This window comes from Ovis aries, chromosome 8, assembly GCF_016772045.2.
Source record: "Ovis aries strain OAR_USU_Benz2616 breed Rambouillet chromosome 8, ARS-UI_Ramb_v3.0, whole genome shotgun sequence".
Lineage (NCBI taxonomy): Eukaryota > Metazoa > Chordata > Mammalia > Artiodactyla > Bovidae > Ovis > Ovis aries.
In genome coordinates this window covers 25,517,956-25,542,595 of record NC_056061.1, presented here as the reverse complement: position 1 = coordinate 25,542,595, position 24,640 = coordinate 25,517,956, and the positions used below count along the sequence as shown (strand labels likewise).

The following is a 24,640-nucleotide window of genomic DNA, read 5'->3' as shown; positions in this document are numbered from 1 at the left end:
CGAGCTGCCTGGCCTCTGGGGCTCTGCCTAGCTGATTCTGCTGAAACCCCAATGCACCAAAATTCTGATAAGATGCAAGGCAGACCTTTGAAAAGACTATCAGTACATATTGGATTTCATTAGTTAAGCCACTTTTCATTTGGCCACCTTTCTGCATTTGAAGAATTGTCAATCCTCTTGTAAAGAAATCTGTAAATTTTTTGGTATGTCTAAAATGGTAGCATGACTTTGTCTAGTCTCTGTATTTTATTGTCAAATGGCTTAGTTTTTTAAAATCAGTTTGTAAAATACAAGGTTAAATTGAAACTGAACATGGGAATGGAGGGAGAATTAAAAACAAATAGGGGAAGACAAGACAGAAGCATTACAACAGAAGCATTACAAGCCTTCAAAATAAAATGAAACAAAAGAAGCCGTTTATTTTTGGTTGTTTATGGAAGGTGGGAGAAATGAGTTAGCTCAGGCAAACTGTAAGAACTGCCTGAAACTCTGGTGCCCAGAGTGAGCTGCCAGGTGTTAGGTGGAACTGAGAATGAGCTGGGGTTACAGCTCCTACAGGGCAGGAGCTGAGAAGCTGGCCCTGCTTGACCAGCAAACTGGAACAAGGATGACAAAGGAAACAGAAAAATATGAGATTGATTCCAGCGTGCCACCACAGACAATGTATTTGCCAACTAGGTAACAACATACTCTTTTTATATTGGCAAGCCTCTTCTGCTTCCTCACTTACACTTATTGTTAGCCACTCATTCGTGTCCGACTCTTTGCAACCCCACGGTCTGCAGGCCGCCAGGCTCCTGTTCATGAAATTCTCCAGGCAGGAACACTAGAGTGGGTCGCCACTTCCTTCTCCAGGGGATCTTCCTGACCCAGGGATTGAACCCGGTCTCCTGCACTGCGGGCAGATACTTTACAATCTCAGTCACCTGGGAAGCCCATCATCTAGTCTTACTTACCTAAATTAAATTTACAGGAATATAGACACGTTTCGGAGAAGGCAGTGGCACCCCACTCCAGTACTCTTGCCTTGAAAATCCCATGGACGGAGGAGCCTGGTAGGCTGTAGTCCTTGGGGTCACTAAGAGTCGGGCATGACTGAGCAACTTCACTTTCCCTTTTCACTTTCATGCATTGGAGAAGGAAATGGCAACCCACTCCAGTGTTCTTGCCTGGAGAATCCCAGGGACGGGGGAGCCTGGTGGGCTGCCAACTATAGGGTCACACAGAGTCGGACATGACTGAACCGACTTAGCAGCAGCAGCAGCAGACACATGTTTAGCTCTTGGAGATGAGATTGTGGGTAATTTTTCACTCTGAATTCCATGTATAGTATATACATGTGTGTATTTTTTACTTTGAGCATATATTACTTTAATCGGGGAAAAGACACTTCCCTCTAGGTAGGGTGAGGTGGAGGGACCACTTTTAGGATAAGTAAGATGGCTTTTTTAAAATGTTCCATCTGGGAACAAAGCAATTTCAGGAAGATTGGCAACTGACCTGAGTGTGTTTATAAACGTTTATACCCAAGTCCATCCCCAAACTTTTATCAGAACCTTGTATGCTCCAGGAACGATGAAGAAATCACATGATGACCACCCCCTTTGGAAGCTCAAGTCCAGGTCGAAGATAAAACCACGATAGCTTCTTTCTTGACAAGGTCATTGTGAGGAAGAGTAGTTTTATCATAGCTCTCCATAGGCATAACAAGAGGGATTTTTTTTTTCCCCTTTAATTTATTTCAGTCTTCCATCTTACTGACTGCCTAAAAGCAGCTGATGGGCTGGCCAGTCCCTATTGTCTTACACTTAAATAAACCAGATAAGGAAGAGCCCTTAATTGGTCAAATTATCAGAGATGTACATTATTAGTTCAAGTGCATTCATGGGATTCTCTTTTCAAATGTCACTGGGATTAAAATAACAGGAAACCGGAGATGGAAGCATTAGAAAGGGGTCGATTTGGCAGCTGCATGTGCCTACACTGCTACAGAGGACATCCTGGATGTAATGGTTATTTAAGAAGATGGGGGAAGGGGAAAATAGAAACACCAGGACTAAACAAACACTACAATGCATTAGCAACCTTTAGTGTTTGCCACTTACTTCTGTCCCTAGAAAAATGTGAATTGTTAGGTTTAAAATAAATGGAAATATTCTAATTTGCATCTTAATGGAATGCGTGAGTAAAATAACACCTTCATGTACACACCATGAAGACCACTTATAATCAAATCCATCTGTCTAATGCCATCAATTATGCTAATTTTGAGGTAGATAGGTGTATTTAAGTATTTTTGCAGTTTCCAGTTTATGCAAAAATATCCTTGCATTTTGAAAAGCTGCTTTTGCCTCCTGGGAACTAGAAGAATCCACTTCTGCTATGTAGTATAGCTCATGAAGGAAAACATGATCTTAGAGTATAAGTCTTTAAAAATGCCTCCTACGACTTCTACTGAAGTCACTTCTGGTAAATACTTCAATCACCATTTTCACTAGGTTTTCAATCCATTCAGTGAAAATGGGAAATATGTAGCAAGCACTTTTGCTAAAAGGTTTCTCAGTCTCCTTCATAAATCTCTATCATGTTTCACTGTCTACTATTCATTTCAGTTAAAGGGGAAAAAGTCTCTGGGGGCTTGATTACAGAGTTACAAAGACCACAATGCCAAAGTTCTCATTTTTATTAGCTATTTGGTTCAAAATTTTTTTTTTTTCAGGAAATTTTGATCTATAGACCTGACTATCTTAAGTTATAAAACAAGGCTATGAAACAACTGTTTTATTCTCCTAGTTTATGTGGAGTGAAGCCAAACATATGGCAAACTATACTATTACAGAGGAATCTGGATGGATAGTTTCCTCCTCTGTGTATTATTTTTCAGGTCCATCCCCAGTGGCTGATTGCTGGAAATCAGCTGCCGAAAGTGGTGGGGCAGTTACCACCAGGGACAGGGGCACATTCACAGATACACCTTGGTGGCCACTTAGAATCATAAGCAGTTTATATGAGGTGTTTTACAGGAAAAGCTGAAGGGTAAAGAGAAAGCATGATTAGCAGTTCGCTTCTCCGTAGCCCAAATGTCCAGGGAGAACATTTCATCTCCACCAGAGATGCAAAGGCTCAATGAAATATATGGAAAGTGACACGTGCCCCCGACCTACCACACAGAGTCCTGAGCCGTCCAAGCACTCGTTGGAATTACCATTACAGTCACAGGGCAAACATTCTTCCGAGTAGGCAAAGAAGAATCCAGCGTCGCATTTCTGAAAAAGACACAACAAAAGCATCTTCATGATTGAAAAGGTCAATTTTGGGCAACATTTTCTGGGAGGAGTAAGAGATGATTAGTAAACGATCTACATATTTCTTTACAGCACACGTACTGAAATGAACTATTTATGCTACCATTCAATTGTCTTTGTTATGTATCTTTCTTTCCTCTTTTCCCACTCTTCGCGGTTTCAGGGAGCTGCAGGGGAGGGCTCCTGACGCAGCCGGGACACCGCGAGGACAAATGGCGCCCAAATGTCGCGATGTGCAGCTGCCTGCGCGCACCGTGACCTCGTCTGCACTGCGCGAACTCCTGTCCCTTTCTGAGGACAACAGGAACACCTTTAACACCGTCCAAAGTTGTTAGGAAGGATGAGAAGATTTTAGGTAACAATGAAGGAGAAACTTTCTAATGTTTTCTTTCCTTCCAAAACAAGACAAAACAAAACCACATCAGGGTGAAGAACTACGTCGTGCTCCCTTTTGAATAAAGACTTAACGGGTTCAGAAATTATTGGCTGTGGCAGAACGACTTAAAAGATGTGCTTCATACAGTTGTACCCTTAAAAAAAATCCTCTTCTCAGATCCTAAAGTTGTGAACGGAGGGGTTAGGAAGTTAATGAATCCTTACACATGTCTTGGGTGGTGTGTACCCGTCCCTGTATTTTGTTTATCCGCGTGACTGTGAGATATACATTGTTTTCCTTCCTTCTGGTAGTGAGATAATTAAGCCCAGAGATGCTGTGGGTTGTGATGGTAGACTACCTTGCATTTGCTGAATGGCCCTCCCCAAATGTCACTAGGAGTCAGGTTGAGAACTATGAGATTGGTCCTCGTTTATGCCATGGTTCCTGGCTTATAGATCTGTATTTTGCATTTCTTTGGAATGTTTCAGCGCTGCAAGGCAGAAATGCCATGCCGTCACAGGTCTGGAAGTTCAGTCCTTGCCTATCAGACAGATTTACATCTAAAGAATTCCAGACAGATAAGAATCTGGGTTGTTTCCACAAACTTACAAAGTAAGAGGGTTCCCATCACACCCGCCATTGACTCATTGTAGTTTGTACTGTCCTTTGACCAGGAAACTTTTCATTGTATCTGGCTGAGGTCCCTGACTGTTACACAAAGCCATTTCCTCTTGCTTGTTTCTCTCTAGAGACTCACTAGATACCATTCACAGTATAAAAACACTGTAGTCCTAAAACTAAAATTTAATATATTCCATTTGAAATAAGTTTAATAGAGCACAATGACATTTTTTTTTTAAATTAAAAGGTGAAGAAATTCTGTCTTTCTAAGTGAAAAGGCTGAGAGGGGACCAGTTTATAATGGAGACTTTATAGTTGATGATAAGCCTTTTTTCAGTTTCCACTAGGGAACAAAAGAGAGGAAAAGAAGCTAAAATTGCTGTAGGAAGCATTTAATTCAGACCACCTAATTTCACATATGGTAAAAATTTTAATTATAAGAGGAATGGATAACAGTAGTGAAGGGCTTAGTATTAGTTATCTCAGGAGCCTCCAAACCAGTGGTTTCTGAGTTTTCTAACTGCCTAAGTTAAGGATATTTGATTTGGGGAGTTTCTGATTCAGTAGGTCTGATGGTGAAACAAAAGAATCTACATTTTTTAATAAAATAAATATTATATTTTAAAAATTGTTTAACTCTTTCCCCCAGCCTTACTGAGATATAACTGACATATAACATTGTACCTCATGTGAAGAGTTGACTCATTGGAAAAGACTCTGATGCTGGGAGGGATTGGGGGTGGGAGGAGAAAGGGACAACAGAGGATGAGATGGCTGGATGACATCACTGGCTCGATGGATGTGAGTCTGAGTGATCTCCGGGAGTTGGTGATGGACAGGGAAGCCTGGTGTGCTGCAATTTATGGGGTCACAGAGTCAGACACAACTGAGCGACTGAACTGAACTGAACTGAAGTTTAAGATATACAACATGTGGGGAGGGAGGTGGGAGGGGGGTTCATGTTTGGGAATGCATGTACACCCATGGTGGATTCATATCAATGTATGGCAAAACCAATACAGTATTGTAAAGTAAAATAAAGTAAAAAAAAAAAAAAAAGGGCCAAAAAAAAAAAAAAGATATACAACATGCTCATTTGATAGTATGGATTGCAAAATGATTACCACCATAGCATTAGCTAACAGCTCCATCTTGTCACGTAATTACCATTTCTTTTTTGTGGTGAAAACATGTAAGATTTGCTCTCTTAGCAACTCTCAAATGTATAATACAGTATTACTAACTGTACACTAGATAACCCAAATTTGTTAGCTTTTTAACTGGAAGTTTTACTCTGACCAGCCTCTCTCAGTTTGCCTGTCTCCCATCCCAGCCTCTGTAACCACCATTCTGGCCTCTGTTTCTATGCCTTCCAAGGAGTGGGGCAGAGACTAGAGGTGTATTTGAAACAGAAAAACACACTGGTGGTGGCAGAGAGTCTGGAAGCAGTACATGAAAAGCTCCACTTGTACCATCAGCTATAGTAAAGACCTTCCTCTGGCCCAAGGAATCAAATTTCTGTAAGGGTGTTTTAAATTGGTAGTAGCTCAAGTCTTTTAGGCATTCTTGCAGCTCTTTCTTCTGAAGTAGACAAAGATAGTTAAGATTTGCCCTGAATGAATGCATCATTTTAAATATGACAGTGACTAATCTCTTATATCCCTGAGGCCCTAGCTAAATTAAGAGACTCATTAAAAAAAAAAACAACTAAAATTATTGCAACATAGGAAAAAACCCAAAAAGCAACAAAAAAGGGGAAGATTTTGTATTTTAGAATAATTTTAAGTTTACTGAAAAAAATTGAGGGATATGTATTTTTAAAAGACCCCATGAAATTTCTCTGTGAGACGAGGTTTGAAAAGATTATTTCAAAGAGGCACTCACAGTGATTTGTACACTGTCATTGCTCAATGAACCCTTGTGACTTGAATGGTTTGGATTAGGATAGGACATCTGAGGCATACATGCTGTTGGAAACCAGTGATTAGTCCTGCTAACCCACTCACTGCTGTCTCCTGGGGCTGCATTGGGTCTGCAGTCTTTCTCATCACAGTCCAGGCAACCACTACCTAGACTGTGTACTAGATGAAATCTTTACTTTATGCTAAGTTTAGGAGGTGACTTCACTCTGTCTTTATCCGCTTACCCACCCACTAGGCAAAGGCTCTGACCTTATGTGAAAGATGTCTTGGCTCAGGTCTCATACTGTGAGAGATGGGAAGACAAGGGAGGCAGGGACAAGGTTGTATGGAACAGTCATTTGGCCCCCTGCTGAGAGGCACCAAAAGTTGGAAGCCTGGCCAGCTCCTTTGTTGCTGGGTTTTGTATACCTGGAAGGATTGTATTTTCTAACTCATCTATCCAGACGGGAGGCACCATTTAAAAATTCACATGAAGGCACCACTATTGGATAATAAAAATCCTGGAAATGGGGAGCTTCTGATGCCATTACTAGACCCCATACACTTGATACCTTAGACTTTGTATTGTAGAACTTTAGAGGATTTCTTGGAATGGTAGATTGTTAAATGGTTCGAGAGAAGCTTGAGTATCCTTAGGAAGAGTGTTTAAGGCTAATTCTTTCATGTAAAAACATTTCATCATTTTCCCCCCAGAAAGTTCTGTTAATTTTTACTAAATCTCTTCTTGAAATTCTATAGAAACTGACAAAATTGACCTTTGTGATATTTTTAAGAATGAAAATGTGGCCTTTTTTTTTTTTTTAGTTTTGCTCCTGCTTAACAATCTTTTAAGTAATCCAAGACCTGTGATGTTTAGAGGCCTGTGAAGACTCTTGAGAGTCCCTTGGACTGCAAGGAGATCCAACCAGTCCATCCTAAAGGAGATCAGTCCTGGGTGCTCATTGGTAGGACTGATATTGAAGCTGAAACTCCAAAACTCTGGCCACCTAATGCGAAGAGCTGACTCATTTGAGAAGACCCTGATGCTGGGAAAGATTGAGGGCAGGAGGAGAAGGGGATGACAGGGGATGAGATGGTTGGATGGCATCACCGATTCAATGGACATGGGTTTGGGTGGACTCTGGGAGTTGGTGATGGACAGGGAGGCCTGGTGTGCTGCGGTTCATGGGGTTGCAAAAAGTTGGACATGACTGAGCGACTGAACTGAACTGAACTGAAAGCAGAATAGTCTTCTTACAAAGAAAATATTACCTGTCTGCTTCCCTTGAGAGTATTCTCCAGAATTCACTAAACAAAGATGTGTTTGTGTATATACATGTGTGTGTAAGCAAGAGAAGAAGTCTTACAATCAATTTTTCAATGCTACCCTGAATCCTCTTGTCTTTCTAAGATTGACCTACAGCAGACAACTGTATAACACGTGGGTGGGTGATTTAGAGAGCACTCGGGGGATTTGTACCTTCTGGCATGGTGCCACAACTTTTAAAAATTGATAATAACAAGGATGATAATTGCAATAATGATGATAATCATAATATAATTACTATTTACTGAAAGTCTATGTACCAAGTATTGTGATGAGTACTACATCCATGTTATAGTATTTACTTTTCACAGCATCTCTGTGAATTAGATGTAAGTATCTGCATTTTGGGCTTCCCAGGTACCCTGGTGGCTCAGAGGGTAAAGCATCTGCCTGCAATGCAGGAGACCTGGGTTCGATCCCTGGGTCAGGAAGATCCCCTGGAGAAGGAAATGGCAACCCACTCCATTACTCTTGCCTGGAAAATCCCATGGACGGAGAAGCCTGGTAGACTACAGTCCATGGGATCGAAAAGAGTCGAACACGACTGAGCGACTTCACTCACTCTCTTAGGTAGCTCAGCTAGTGAAGAATCTGCCTGCAATGCAGGAGACCCCGGTTCAGTTCCTGGGTTGGGAAGATCCCCTGCAAGAAGGCATGGCAACCCATTCCCCATGGACAGAGGAGCCTGGTGGGCTACAATCCATGGGTTGCAAAGAGTCTGACACAGCTGAGCGACTAAGCACAGCACAGCAGAGCACAGCACTTGGAGTTTAGCAGTGAACAAACTGAGAGTGAGAGAAGATTAGCAATGCATCCAGTATCACATAGATGTGTAAGGGGTTCAGACTGACCCAAATCTTGCTTCTCTACTATACCATGTTGCCCCTTGTAAATAAGTAAATTTTAAAAATGTATTTAATTTACATTATAAATTAATTGAGCATAAATATCTGCCATGCTTAAGTCACTGCTTTGGTCATGTTGTATAGGTCTTTTGTTTTTACCCCACCATAGCCCTATGAGGTAGCTTCTATTACATTCATTTTGCTGATCAGGTCTGTGTGGCTTACAGTAATTGTTCCCAGATCAAATAACACAGATAAGAAATGGTGGACCCAGAAATTAGATCCATTTTTTGACTATCAGTTTGAGCTGTTAACCATCTGGTATACCATAATATATGCTAATCAAACCCTTTTTGTTGGGCATTCAGGTTATTTCCAATGTTTTGCCATTATAAACAGCAAATCCAAAGCAGGCTACAATGAATAAAAATGTAAAATCTCTCATTTAAGCCCCAGAAAATTAAAAAAAAAGGTACATGCTTAAAAATATATCCAATTATTAATATATAAAAGCCACTGAATGAGAATATTTACTTTCTAAGCAAGTTACTTCAGCCACATTGTTGTTTTGACCAATTCTTTCCACTGAATCACTTGTAGACCTTTTACAGCTCTCCACTATTAAGCCACTCTTAACACACAGCTTGCCTCCTGCTCTGACACTGAGATTGGATTAGTCAATAACATTTACTTCTGCCTTTGAAGAATAAGAGTTAAAATTGCCATTTGCTTACTTTGTTATGATTAGTGTGATGTCTGACTTGGAGTAAAAATCAATGTATGTGTACTTGACTAATTTTATATTTACAGAAATTAGAACTAGGTGGTCCTTAGGAAGAAATTAGTGTGGTATATCCATGTGCCACTTAGAACTCACAATGACAGTATATATATATATATGTTGATATCCCTGCAGAAGGCATTATTTCCAGAGGTTCATCACATAATCACAATGTTAATTATTTAACTATATATAGTTATAATTAAGATTGTTTCTTAACAAAGAGGATAACATTTATACAGCTGATCATTTTTGTCCTCATTGAAAGAAATCCCCTTGAAAACACTAGACTTAAACCAACAATACTGTCATCATTATGTTTTGAATGTTCTTAAAAGTTCTTAAATTGTAGTCTTTTGAAGTACAGTTCAGTCTGCATCCTTCGGTTGTGACAAATTCCTAAAAATCTCTTGGAGTTATCAAATAAATTGAATACCAAGCAAAGTAATACTGTTTCAAGTTAAAAACTCACAAGAATCTCACTGTGTGTTCCAAATAATATCACAGAGGAGCCAATTAGTTGGAGTTGGCTACAAGCCACTGCTTTCACATAGATACTGAATCTCTAGGACCACCAGATAGCATCACTGACTTGAGGACAAGAGTTTGAGCAAGCTTCAGGAGTTGGTGATGGACAGGGAAGCCTGGTGGGCTGAGGTTCATGGGGTCGCAGAGTCAGACATGACTGAGGGACTGAACTGAACTGAGGACCTTCAAAATTACTGTTGAAAAGCCCAGTTGACTAAACAGCTTAAATGGTCTAATAGCATTCTGTAGGAATCTGAGGTCTCCAGTCATCCATTAAAAAACTAACAATGGCAAAAGTGACCAGACTTAGGAGGAGCCTGAAGCTGTCATCTGAGAGACTGAGATATATCTTGAGATCTCTGAGTAGACTTGATGACCCTGCTCAGAGAGAAACAGACTCTCATCTCCAGTTCCAACAAATAATGAATTAATGATAATAAAATTCCATTACCGAGAGCATACTCCACAGCCCTCTGCCTCTTTTAATAGGATTTGACCTATTATAGGAATTTTTGTATTGTGTCTTCAACCAAGGATCTACAAACACTTTACAAATGTTTCAACTCATCTTGCTTTCTGAATTGGACTCCTAACATTCTGATTCGTTAATTTTTGCTTTAATTTACTAAGACTTACTGTGGAAAGCTTTAAAAAATTTTTTCTCTAAATTCATTCACTTACATACAGAGTCACTGCTATCTTCTAAATTAGTATTCTTAAAATTTAACAGCCCACATTCAGTTACCTTCCTGATTCGATTTTTTTATGGGCATAATGAATCCACTTTTCTCTTGTTTCCAGGTTACAATGGTTTTAGCTCTAGTTTTAGTGATTTCCATTTTTTTTTCATTTTTAATGTGTGAGTCACCTTAAAATTTAGTCACCTTAAGGTCGAATGTTATGCTAATTAAAGATCTAAAGCTTTGTGCCTTTACTGAAGGGTCTCCGGATCTTACACAATGCTGAGGTCCATCTGTTTAAAACTTGAGAAGAATTAAAATCAGACAGTATCTAGGGACCTAATAGCAACCAGTAGTTTAATCTATTTAACAATGTTAATTTAGGGACTTCCTTGTTGGTCCAGTGGCTAAGGCTCTGGGCTGTCAGTGCAAGGGGCCTGGGTTCAATCCCTGGTCAGGGAACTAGATCTCATGTGCTGCAACTAAAAAAGATCCTGCGTGCCTTAACTAAATATCTCATATGCTGCAATTAAAAGATCCCCCATGCGGAACGAAGATTGAAGATCCCACGTGTTGCCACTGAGACCCAGTACAACCAGATACATAGATAAAAATAAATATTAAAAAATAAAAATCAGTCAATTTAGCCTTTGCTGGGGAAGAGTGACTTCTAAGAACATATCAACTTATTACATGGGTAGGCATCTCACGAGCTTCCCAAGTGGCACTAGTGGTAAAGAACCCACTTGCCAGTGCAGGAAACATAAGAGATGTGGGTTTGATCCCTGGGTTGGGAAGATTCCCTGGAGGAGGGCATGGCAACCCACTCCAGTATTCTTGCCTGGAGAATCTCCATGGATAGAGGAGTCTGGCAGGCTGCATATTGTCCATAGGATCACAAAGAGTCAGACACGACTGAAGTGACTTAGCATGCATGCATGCAGGCATCTCACAGGCTATTTTTTTCTATATCTATAAAAACAAAAGATAAAGTATCTGTCATGGAAAGCAGTCCTTAATTAAGTTATTGATAACTTTGCCTCTCTTTTTTTTTTTGATAGGACTTAACATGTTCTGATTATTCATATACAAAACTGTAATGGAAGTGCTAAAATAATTTAAATGCATTATGCAATGGGTTACAGTTAGCAAAAAATTGCCTTTTTGATTGACTTTACTTGAATATGGAGAGAATTACCCATGTATCATCCCTTGGGTCTCTTTAAGCTCTTGTTTGCGTCATTGAAATTCCCTACATTTCAATAGGCGAAGTTAATTTTTAGATTTTGACAGTGATTTCACCATAGCTTGATTAGGAAAGTGGTTTCAACATTCCTCAGGGGTTTATCCAATTCAAAGATATTTCTTCTTAGGATTGGCATCATAAAGCTAGGGTATCAGCTGAACACAAACCATGGTGCTGGTTTCTCCTAGTTGGCTCTTAGAACTACCTTTGTGCTTTTTGCTTAGGAGCTCTATCTGCCATACCTTGGCAAGCTTATAAAACTCTCCAGTCAATTTAATAGTCAAATGAACTAGAGCCACTGATTTAGGTCTTGAGGAATTCTGAGGAACACAACGTTGCTATCTTGTCCACAGTTAACGTTTAATTTTGTAGAGTGGAGAGATATTTATCATGGCATTTACTTTGTATTTCTGTGGCTATTCCTCAGCACACTTTGTAGGTCTTCTCGGTATTCTCTTGGGCGTGGAAACCAGTACTCCACTCAAAGATCTCAAATAACTGTTCTCAAACCCCGTACTTGATCAAATGCTTATTTGGACTTGTAGATAACACTAGACTCAGGCTGTGATGAAATACTTACCATGTGTGCTAATAAATAGCTCTCTTTAGTTGTAAAACCAAGAGGATCAAACAAGAAAAGTTTAGAGCCCCAGAGCCATAAAAAATTTTCTTTTAAAGAGTTGGATTGGAGCATGATTATGCTCCAATTATCATCATTAATGCTGATGACAATTTCTTTAATTTCCTCCTTGAAAAGTTACTTAAAACACTTTTTAAGTTGCTCATTTATAGTAGTGATTACCACTTATAAAACATAATGGGGCTTTAGCAATGCCTTTTTTCCCTTCAATTTTTCTTAAAAAAAAAAAAAAAGGAAAGAAAAGAAATCTCCTGCTAGCATCTGCCTTTCTGCTCCAAGTCCTCCTCACATTGCCTCATGTTGCTGGCTTGTGCATTTCACTCTTTCCCTTCCAAGTTATGATTACACAACATAGCCTCTGCCAATTTTTTTTTTAATATCTGAAAACTGACTCAGTTTTATTTAATTTACTGGGGCAAATGCCATGGACACATTTCCAAGAAAGGAAGAGATGCGAACCACAAGGGCTAGCCTTAAGAGCAAGGAGAGAGAAATAACTTTAGAGTTACAAGGTTTAGGGGATTTTGATATGACTCCTTAACTGCTTAGTGGGAATCAGTGTTGTAAGATGCAGACATCTCTGTCCTCTTCAACTGCTTTTCGTGAATAATAACAGCTAATGTTTATTGACAGACTTCAGGTACTGAGCTAAGTGCTCTTTATAGATATTCCAATTTGATCATTACCCACAGGATTGCAAATGCCTGCCTAAATTACCATTACTTTTTACAAGAAATTGAGTTTAATTGTCTATAGACTGACAGTGGCTCCTGTTTAGTGTGCCCTGGGAAGGCAGCAGTGCTTCCTTGGATGAGTCCTCTGTTTGAGGTGTTTCATCAATTTCCATTGCTAGTAGATGTACCTGTTTCTGTCTTGAGGTACCCAGTGTAGCTCATTGCTGCCTCCACACTGGACCACTCAGGATGCAAAGCAGAATGTCACTGGCAGTACCTGTCATTCTTTATGCTCTTCCTCATGGGTTTATGCAACACAGAAGAAACATTGTGGTGAATTCGTAGGAAAGGAGAAATGCATGCCAAATCTCTGCTCTATCCTTTTAATCTCAGGAGATATCCATTCCTCTTTTAATGAGAAGATGGAGGTCATCGGGTGCAAAATCTCATACTACATCTCTTCTCTTTCTCAAAACTCATCTTTATCGTGATTTGTCCTAATGTCCTCTGCCCACCTCGGAGGACGTCGTGTTCCTCTTCTTAGGAAAGACTCCCCCTCTATCCATGCTCTGGGGCTCGCACATCTGTGGCCAGCAGGCTCTGTTCCAACACCTAGCCTCCCTCCCTAACATGCCACCCGTCTCTTTGCACCCGTGGGGATGAGGAGAAGCAGAGTACAGTTAGGTGCCCGGTCCTGTACTGGATGAGCCCTGACTTCTTCCCTCAGGTTCAAATTGTAAGAACACCTTCCCTCAGCTCTTCCCCTTCTTCATTTTCCTCCATTCTTGCCCAGCCAAGCTTGGTGAGTGAGAACTCAGCCACACTGGCTCTGCTTCCTTCTATGCCGATCTCAGCCTCTGTCTCCATTGTGCTGCTGAAACTGCCCTGACAAAGCTGTCAGGTGAGGTCTTTGTGGCTTTGATTTTCCAGTGTTACTTGTTCTTATCCAGCACTTAATATTTTTGAGATTTCTGCCTCCCCCTACCCCCTTGCCTTGAAATTCTCTCTTCTCTCTGCAGGAAAACTCCCTCTTTGGGTTTTGCTCCTGCCTGCCTTTTTTCAGTGTTTGGGGTCAGGGAGCATTTGAGGGAAAGGAAGGTAGGTTGCCCCTCTTCCTCTGCTGATCCTACTTGGTTGGTGTTCCCCAAGATAACCTTTGTATCCTTCTTTTCTATCTACATACTTTTGTTTGGTGAGGTCAACTTCTCCCACAATTTCAGCCTCCATCTATATTCTGGTGGCCCCCAAAACTCGCTACATAACCCCGATCTCACTCTTCTATGCCATGCTTTTGTTTCCAAGTGCTTGTTAGACAAGTCCTTTTCCAGTTCTGTGAGCATATGGAGTTAAATGTATCCCATGGTGATCTTATTATATTCTCTCCCTAATCTGTTTTTCTTCTTATATCTCGGTTAATGATAAAGATTAAGGAATACAAAAGGAAAAAGCAATGAATTAATGCTTTTAAATCACATGAATGTATTTTGCATTAATGTAGTTTTTGGAAATGTTTCCAAAAGAGTGAACTCTGCAAGAATCAGGGAATGGTTTGCATATAGAATGACAAAGTTTAAGTACTCACATTTTATTTCTTTTTTACAAGCACTATGCTATCTTTGTTTATTTCAAATATATGGTTTAAATGGAGGTAAATGAAGTATCCCAGAGTTTAGAGTCTCGAGTTAGAAACTACTTTAAAAAATTCTGAATTGTTGTAAATTTACTTTCTAAATGAATATCTCTATCTGTTTGGACAGTAGGACTGGATGTTCTCCAAATAAATTTCTGTATAGGATACAATGTTTATCCAGGTTAAGTTAACTGGAATGTGCTAATTTGAAGCTTACGTGTTTGTTATATTGTTATATTGTTTGTTATATTACTTAACAGTTACCACAGCGACTGGTTAGAACTTAGACAACAGAAGATTTTTTAGGGAAGAGAATTTTGTCATGGACATTATTTAGAATTGCTGGCACACAGTGCTAATAAAAAGCAGATTGTGGTTTAGTAAGTTTTATTACTGTTTTAAAATTCTCTGTACAAAATTCGCCCCTTATTGCCGCCACCTGGGTAAGACTGATCCCACCTCCTGTCACCCTTTGTATATCTATTATGTCATAGAGTTTGCACTCTTCCTTTGAAATATTTAGCAAAATAACTCTTCCTCCTTGTTCCTAATACCAATGTTTAGCTCAGAATCTTGGCATTTCTCTCGTGGATTATCATAATGACCTTCACTCTCTTCTCTTGATCATCAGTTTTTCTGCCTTCTGGTCCATTCTTTATTACCAGAGGTAATTTTTAATAACTTCACCATACTACTTTTCTGCCTCAGACCTCCCAGTGGCTCTTTATTCATTGCATACATGAGTAAGTAAAATTCCTTAGCATGACATACGAGGCTCCTATTTCCCAATACAATTTCTAACGATCTCTTCACGTTCAACCTCAGCTCCCTCTGCTCTAATTTAACTGCGTATTTCCTCCACCCCACAGCATACTATTCTCTTGACCACCTTGACTTTGCATGTACTGTGCAACAGGGTCTTGGGGTGCCTTTTTTATCTCCATCACCTATGAATCCTTTCCTCAGTCTCAGACTCAGTTGCTCCCCCTCTGTGTTTACATGGCACTCTGTACACACCTCATTAGAGCACATGGATCATGCAATTACAAGTTTTTTTTTTAAGTCTTTATTGACTTTGTTACAACATTGTTCCTGTTTTTTGGCCATGAGGCATGTGGAATCTTAGCTCCCTGACCAGGGGTCAAATCTGTACGCCCTGCATTGGAAGACAAACTCTTAACCACTGAACTGCCAGTGCAGTCCCGATTGCAAGTTTTAATTTATGCTCCACCTCCGCCCCCCTGAAATCACCGTGAGCTCCTTGACAACAAGGATAGTGTCTTATTCATCTTTGTATCCTTATTATCTATTAATATTAGAGTAATTAACAAATAGTCAGTAGATGGTGAAACTATGTTAGTTGAAAAAGTGGATTTGAACTTGTAAAGAAGGAATGAAGAGAGGGAAAAGTCATGTAAAAACTTTGAAGAGCAATTTGACAAATCTCAGAAATGAAAACCTCCAGTCATGAATGAGTCTTTAAAAAATATTAAAGAAAAAGGCAAGCCGTAGAATAGAAACAGTATAATATTTATATTGTATTTTAAAACATGCAAAATAATTTCATGTTATATGATGTGTAGGGATGCATGCATATAAAGAAAAGTATAAGAAATAAATTGAAACCTACCAAATCAGGCAATTTAAGGGTAAAGGAGAGGAGTGAGACTGAAGATATATGGGCAATATTTTATTTCTTAAGATACATGTAGGGGATACAAATGCTCATGAAAGCATGCTGTATCCTGCATCGGACATAGACTGGCGATTCGTTTCTTACATGATAGTATACATGTTTCAATGCCATCCTCCCAAATCATACCCCCTCTCCCTCTCCCTCTGAGTCCAAAAGTCCACTCTACACATCTGTGTCTCTTTGGCTGTCTTGCATTCAGGGTCATCATTGCCATCTTTCTAAATTCCATATATATGTGTTAGTATACTGTATTGGTGTTTTTCTTTCTGGCTTACTTCACTCTGCATAATCGGCTCCAGTTTCATCCATCTCATTAGAACTGATTCAAATGTATTCTTTTTAATGGCTGAGTAATACTCCATTGTGTATATGTACCACAGCTTTCTTGTCCATTCATCTGCTGATGGACATCTAGGTTGTTTCCATGTCCTGGCTATTATAAACAGTGCTGCGATGAACATTGGGGTACACGGGTCTCTTTCAATTTTGGTTTCCTCAGTGTGTATGCCCAGCAGTGGGATTGCCGGGGCTGGTGCACGGGGATGACCCAGAGAGATGTTATGGGGAGGGAGGTGGGAGGGGGGGTTCATGTTTGGGAACGCATGTACACCCGTGGTAGATTCATGTCAACGTATGGCAAAACCAATACAGTACTGTAAAGTAAAATAAAGTAAAAATAAAAATTTAAAAAAAAAAAAAGAAAGAAGGGAACAGAAAGAACAAAAGGAAGGAAGAAAAATGAAAGGTCCCACTTAGAGTGGCTGGCTATTGGATTTCCATGTCTAGACCTGGTGAGGTCTCTAAAATATCATCTCTAGGAAGTGACTAATGCGGTCATGACAATAGATTCAGCTGCCTGTGTATATTAACTTCCTTGTTGTTCACCTTATGTACCATTATCACACACAGTTAAAAAAATAAGCAGAAGAACATTCCTTACTCAATTTGTTCTTCCTTTGTTTTCTACCATACAGCTAATAGCTACCTCATCTTACCTGGAAGCCTTTCACACGTCTGTATGTCTAAGTTAAGACATACACCAACTTTCAGATTCTTCTAAGATGTTTAAATGACAATTTGATTTACACTTACTAATTTATTCTGTCAGGAAAGCTATGTGTCCTAGGCTACCTGTGCAATATGGAGGACTTTAAGGGTGCCTATTTATTCTAGTTGGGACTTACCTCTGCAAAACCATAACCACACCCATGATCTCCTCCAACATCCTGAACCCAGTTTTACATTTCATATATATTTCATCAATTCTTGGACAATAACTATTCTTTGTTGAAGTGGAAAGGTCTTTTTTAAGCAGTAATCATCCTAAATATTAATGGGGTGACAACAGAGTTTTAAGTGGTTCTATTAGGGACCACAGTCAAGAAAGTATATGGATATGAGTGTCTGTAACAAAGCATATTTTTGGAATAGCCAGTTATAGACTGAAAAGAACTAGAAAATTGACTTCTATCCATCTGGAGACTGAAACTGCACCATCTAAAGATGGATTGCACTTCACATATTTGGACCCTTCTTTCATAATTTATAACAATCTGGGAAAAGTGACAGATTTCCCCTGTTCAATTGATAAAGCATATTTTCAAGGAATCCAAGTAGATAAGAGATTGTATTCAAAGGAAGGATCCCTTTCAAGTATCAATTTTGATAGATTTCTCAATGAATTGCAGTCAGTCAGTCATTAAATTCAGAGCATTTTGTAGGTAGAGCAATTTTCTTTTCAAATGTGTTCTCTCTGCCTCTTTTTTCTCCTCATTCTTTCAACAGCTAACAGATCCTCCACTTCCCCTGTAACATATATCTGTAGGTAATTTTTCTTTAGAATTTGCACCCCAAGTTGTCAGAATATGTTGAAAATCTACTCTTTGGCATTTTAAGAAGTACACACATGTATATCCATGTTCAAGTCCCCATTTGTCAACCTTGCATCTGGCAGTGATTCAGCTCAGTAAATATTTGTTGAGTGAATCTCTCCTCTAAATATGTTTGCATTGAGGATACCCCCAGATTCTAGACCTCACCATTTTATCTCCTATATGTATTGATATGGTGTAGTACAATCTGTTCCTTAGAGAAGCTATAATTCACTGTAGTTAAATCCCCTGGAGATAGACTGGAGCAGTGGAAAGCATGAAATCTGATTCCAATTCCAGTTTTACTAACCTTGCCTGGCTTATTTAACTTGAGGTCTCAGGTTGGTTTGTTTGTTTTTTTTTTTCCTGGAAAAAAAAAAAAAAAAGGGCACGATCACCACTTTATCTCCCAGAGTGGTTGTGAGGCTCAACTAATGTTGTGCATTTAAAGCCCAATGGAAGGGGTTCAATAGCTATTAGTTTTCTCCCTTCCTTTTGGATGTGTCTGTGCCAGGGTTGTCTGTTTTAACTGATAGCTCTTCATTAAGCTCTAAGTCTTTCTTTATGGGACATAGCTCAGCAGTGACACCTGGTTCACTGGCTTTCTTCCTCGGAAGACTTAACTCCCTGAGAACAGAATCTGGATTTTTCTGGTTTGTTGCTGTATCCTCAGTGCCTTGCATAGCAGGTGCTTAATGAATATGTAGTGAATGTATCTTGGCATTACAGAATCACAGGATTCCAGGGCTGCCAAGGATGTTAGTGGTTCCCTCATCTAACCTCTCATTTAAAGTTTGGGAAATTGCAACCTAGAAAAGTAAGGGACTAAGGCAGTTACATAGAGCAAGTTAATGCCACGTTTAGTGTACCTTCCACTAAGCCACACTTCTGATGATGATGATGAGAAAAGTGATGTTAAGAATTGTGCAGGGTTGTGGGACTTCCCTGGCAGTCCAGTGGTTAAGACTCACCTTCCAGCGCCCAGGTCACTGGTTGGAGTACTAAGATCCCACATGCCACATGATATGGCCAAAGGAAAAAGGAAAAAAAAAAAAAATGAAGGTTGTGCTGAAGCTCACACCTCGTTTGGGGCTGCAAACAGGCCCACACTGTCTATCTCTGCCTTTCCCAGGCATATCTGGGTAAGAATCAACTTTGCTTATGGTTATTAGATTTATGAAGAATTTCATTAAAAGTATTCCATTAGTACCATCTCCTGAATTTCAGAACTGAGTGCTATCAATCATCGAAGGGTCTGAATACCGGTCCCCAGGCATGAGGGTGAGGGAGTGGGGTGAGATGGGACAGAGCAGTTGGGCAGGTGAGGGAGGAGAACACTGTAAACCTCGCTCAGGTTTGCGCTGAGTGTGTGGCTCAGTCCAGATAGGAAACATTATCCATCAGCCATCAGCCCTCTGCATTACTAGATGTGGCATATGGCAATTATTTGTAATTGAAATATAATAATTTATAGCTGGTGTGTTTCAATTTTTAACAGTTTCTATTTAGTGCAGATAGAAATAGACTGCGAAGCAAATACTATAATTACTCACTAAAGAAGTCAGCTCTCGTTAGAAGCTGGTTATGTGACATCCAGCTGCATCCCTGACACCTCCCTTGCTTCATTTGAGGGATCTGACAGTGGGCCTTGGGAAAGGATGCCCCTTTATGTAACATTTGCAGGTGCTTCCCTTTATGAGTCAGAAGCAGATGTCTGGTTAGGCAGAATGTATGACAGCTTGACACACATCTGGCCCCACCTAGCAGGAAAACTATGACCTGTAAATTGTGCTAATAAAATACCATCACTCCCATTTTGACTGGGCCATGAAACCAACACCTTCGTCCTTCAACGCTGAAGGAGGCTAGATCCCACAGAGGGTTTGTGAGTGGCTCAAAGCTTAGGATTGTAAGTTGAACCTACATGCTGCCTTTGATGTATTTTACAAGACAAATTTTATGAGGCAAATGACAATGTGATCTAACCCCAAGTGTTCTTATTTGCAGAAGGGGAGCAGTAGAATTCATTAAGCTAACATTTTACATCTCTACATGTCAAGCACTTAGAAGGCTCAGGGGATGGAATCTTTTAGGCCACAATGAAGAATTTCAGAGCGGTGGTCTATTCAGAGACTCTGATGACAGGGCCGTTTTCAAACAGCTCATTAATAAAGATATCAAACACTAACCACTTACAGAAGGCAAGGCAAATGAGTTACCATCCTGCACATTTAGCTCCTCAATTTGGAGGGCTAATTAAAACAACAACAGAAAAACTTTTCCAACAAGTTGTAAATCTATACTCACAGAATGTTAACTACAATATCATGAACTGTTCATAAGTTCTATTATTTTTAGCACATGATTGATATTCAGAGTTGGTACAGAATTTCCATTCTTTTCATCTTATTTGGGATTATTTCCCACAATTTTTCTCCCTAACTTCCCTCCTCTAAAATTTTATTTTGTGATTTTGGTAAAATACTACTCAATTTAAATCTTTATTTCTTTCCATTTTATATTGATAAATACCATAAATAACCTGCACATTTTATTTTTAGTAAAAATTCTGAAGGGTAGTTTCAGAATCACTTTACAATCTGGTATCATCTGTTTGTAGCTTTTAAATTTTGTCCCCAAATTACTGTTTTGATCCAGATAGTTATTCTGTTAAAGCATGTCTATAAAAGTGAAGGTAAAGTACACAAAGTGAAAAGAAAATGACTGTAGAGATGACAATTCCTCAAGTGCCATAGATCTCTTCTCTGCCCTGCTGTTTTTAATGACAGCAAAATAATACACATTTATGAAAGGAAATGGATGGGGAAGGCTGAGAGTGTTTGATTTAAAGTAATTTTGTTATCTGTCATATAAGGCGGGGAAAATCGTACTGATTTTAAAGCGATCGTTTAGTTACAGATGTTTCCAGACCCCTTCCCTGATCCAAGGAAACAAAATACCATTCAACAACAAGCCCAGATTTAGAGATGGGGCTTGTTCCAATATAAACATTTCTTAGCTAGACCTTCTCCATGAAAGTGCATAGTCAATTTTTCCATATACAGTGGGAAAGACAAAGCTTTTAGCTTAAAAGGCATTCTTGCCCGTGGCACAGAGCTCCTGGAATGAGCAGCCTAGGGACTCCATGGTTCACAATGCTGATTTGTTCATCAGGAGTACATGACAGGATTATGGCAGAATGCACATGTGCCACAAATAGAACGCTCAGCACCATTTTGGCTTTCAGTGTTTGGTATGGTCATGTATTCGCTCTGCGTCTCTCTTTGATGTAGCACTGTTTACCCAGGGCCCGGTTTAGTGTGTGGCGCAAAGCAGGTATTCAACAAATAAGGAAAGCATGAACTATTTTCCTGAGCAACTATTATCCTGAAGGCACTTGGCCAGGCAATTTGGGGAACCAGAAGATGAATTATGGATACTTCTGGCCTCCAGGAGGTTAGTTGGGGCATTTAAGGTATATATGTAACTTACTATAATATATAGTAGAAGGTGCTAAGAGTCATAATATAGGAGAAGTACAGAGAAATGCTGAGAGAGGGAAGAGGAAGGGAAATTTACTTTTAACCTGGAGGTGGGTAGCGGATCAAGGATGATTCTTCAGAGGAGGTAGAATCTGTGCAGGGTTTTCTTGAAAGAGAACACTGAAGCCGAAAGGCTGGGAAACACAGGACCGTTTTTAATCACTTCGCATAAGGCAGAGAGGCTAGCACTCATATTCCTCTCATTGTTTTATTGCTTCAAGTAGACATCCTCCCTGCTGCCTTCCTCCCAGCCCTCAGTAACATTCAATAAAAGGCACCAGATGGAATGACTTTTTTTTTTTTTTTTAACTTTCTGGGATCTTCTTCGGAAGGATTAGTTTAATATTAGCGATTAAACTCATGTGACATCTTCAGCAACCTTCTGGCTTATAGTATACTCACACAGAGATACCACTTTCTGTCTACACCACCTTCTGTTTTCATAGATAACACTGGAGACATGCCCTAAACCCCGAACTAAGTGTTAGGTATGCCTAGAAGCCTCATTAATTCCTTGTGGTCACTGGGATCCCATAAAAAACTGCTATGTAGCTAGGAGTTAGGAGTTTGGAACAGACAATAATTTCCAAGTCAAAATTTGTGCATAGGGATAATGCCATTCAACTATAAGAAGAGAATATTTTCATATTATCCTCTTTCATTCTGCTATCTAATGCATTTTACACAAAAGTGAGATGAGCCAAAGCATGATAATAGAAATACTTGGTTGTATGGCCCTCTCAGTAGCTACAAGATTGATTTAATTGATTGAGAATCTATTAATAATTAAAGCAAGAACCTTGTGCACTTGGGTTTTAGTACTCTACTGTCAATAGCCCAGTCACTGAATGGTTGAAACAGAGCAAAACTCTATCCTCATTTAAAGCTTTGACTGCTATTTCAGTTTTTTCTCCTTTTAAAAAGTTTGTAAATTTCTTAGATGATGTGAGCTAAGTTCCAAGGAAATCCATGCTGACTCATGACTTTGAGGAGAGAGCACATTTTCTAGATGAATTTATGTTAGCAGATTTAAAAAAGAGAGACTGTAATCAAAGGAAAATCAAAACAGTTTAGATAATCAGAGATGAAGATACAATATCTTAAAATCAAAACGAGGGTACAACACTTGTTAGCTTTCAAAACAACTGAATGGGAGAGCAGACAAAAAGATGTTCTGCAGAAAAAAAACAATAAAACGCTTATTTCCACTGAACATTTTGATATATTGCAGGTCCCAAAACACAGGTCACAGGGAAAATGTGCTTCACCTGCCAAAATAATCACAGAGAGTCTTTGAGAGCAGGAAGAGCCCAGCCCTTTAATAAAGCCCAGAGATTTTAAGCACCTTAAAAAAGAGTATTATCCTTCCCCCCTAAAGATAATTACTCAATCTTACAAATATATTTATATTTTCTTAAATACAGTATTACTTTCACTATACTGAGGATCTTTCCCACAACAAAGATCGGGAGGATAACAAGGGATGACGGTGCCCACTATTTTGAAAGTGAACCATTGAGTGCGCAGCAGGTTAGAGCTATTCTGCCTCCCAGAGACCTTATTTTGCTGACTACGTGGGGGCTGCCCTAACCCCCTGAAGTCTTTCTTATTTCTCATTCCCTATTAGACTCAGGGCACATCTAAGCAGTGCTATTTCTGGGGAAATCCCTGGATTTTGTGTGTGGAGGTGGGGGGTACTTCTCTGGTGGTTCAGTGGTAAAGAATCCACCTACCAATGCAGGAGATGCAGGTTTAATCCCTGGGTCGGGAAGATCCACTGGAGAAGGAAATGGCTACCCACTCCAGTATTCTTGCCTGGGAAATTCCATGGACGGAGGAGCCTAGCAGGTTGGATTCCAGGGGCAGTCCCTGGATTTTACTAACTATAGTTCTGTTGGGAATTGGTAGATTGTCCTTGAGAAACTTTCTGTTAGAAGAGTAGGGTGACTTGGCTTTGAGATCAGCTCCACAGGTTAAAATGGAGATGCTGAAACTCAGAACTGTTACAAAGCAGTTTGGGACAGTCACAGTGGGGTACAACTGCCAGAGGAGACCACTTTGGTGCCAGCACACATTTAATTTTCTTCATTAATTTCTCAGCTTGTAATTGCTTTGCATCACGATAGGGAAATTTCTTAAAGTCCTGTGGAAACCTGAATGATGACTGTGTGCAGCAGGAAAAGCAGACATAATGTGGTCTGGGAATTTTTAAACTTAGTTCTTCAATTGTTTTAAAACAAAAGGGTCATTGTTCATTTTTGAAGTAGATCTTTTTTCTTTCCTCCTTTTGAGATCCAGGATGTGTTGTTTATTTTTATATGACCATCAGAAAAACTCTAGCCGGAAATTCTGAAATCTTACTGCACTTGAAAGCTTTCTTTTTAAGTATAGGTGCTGAAAGCATAATTGAAGAGATCAGTAGCCATATGGGGCCTGAGCAAAAATTCTTGAAATGAAAGAAGCTACGAGTAGTGTGGTTATAAATTAAATTCAAAATTTGGGTAAATATACTGATCAAAAGCCAAGGGAATTTCTAATATCTTAGTAGTTAAATTATTTGGGAATAAGGCATCAATGGTGATATGTCACAACAAGAAAGTGAACATGGATACGCTCTTGTCTGATCCAACTTGTTTAATATCCCAACACACAGATCACTAGATGTTCCTCACCCCTATTATTTGGCCTGGTTGCGGTGCCCAGGCTGTGATTCAGTAGGACAAAAAGACTGCTCTAAAAGTCAGGAAACTTGGGTTGGTTCCAGTTCTGGAAACCTTGAGCAAGTGACTTAGCTTCATGATATTTGTGGCACGATGCTTTCTAGGCTCTTCCCATCCTAATGATCTAGAATTCTGTAAACCTTCCTGCTGTTTCATATTTGTTCCATGCTATGAAACTTTGAGCAAATTATTTAACATGTCCACATTTTGGAAAGTGAACGTGTTAGTAGCTCAGTCATGTCCAGCTCTTTGTAACC

At 39.6% G+C, this 24,640-nt stretch overlaps 1 protein-coding gene across 7 annotated transcripts in view; it reads right to left on the bottom strand.

Annotated features, from left to right (window-relative positions):
- Nucleotides 1-24,640, bottom strand: part of LAMA4 (laminin subunit alpha 4) — a 144,687-nt gene that overhangs the window by 103,455 nt on the left and 16,592 nt on the right. For all 7 annotated transcript variants that reach the window (XM_042253295.2, XM_060419476.1, XM_004011190.6 and 4 more), the window contains one exon: nucleotides 3,165-3,266. In XM_042253295.2, the coding sequence (XP_042109229.1) occupies nucleotides 3,165-3,266 (102 nt within the window). The remainder of the gene's footprint in view (nucleotides 1-3,164; nucleotides 3,267-24,640) is intronic.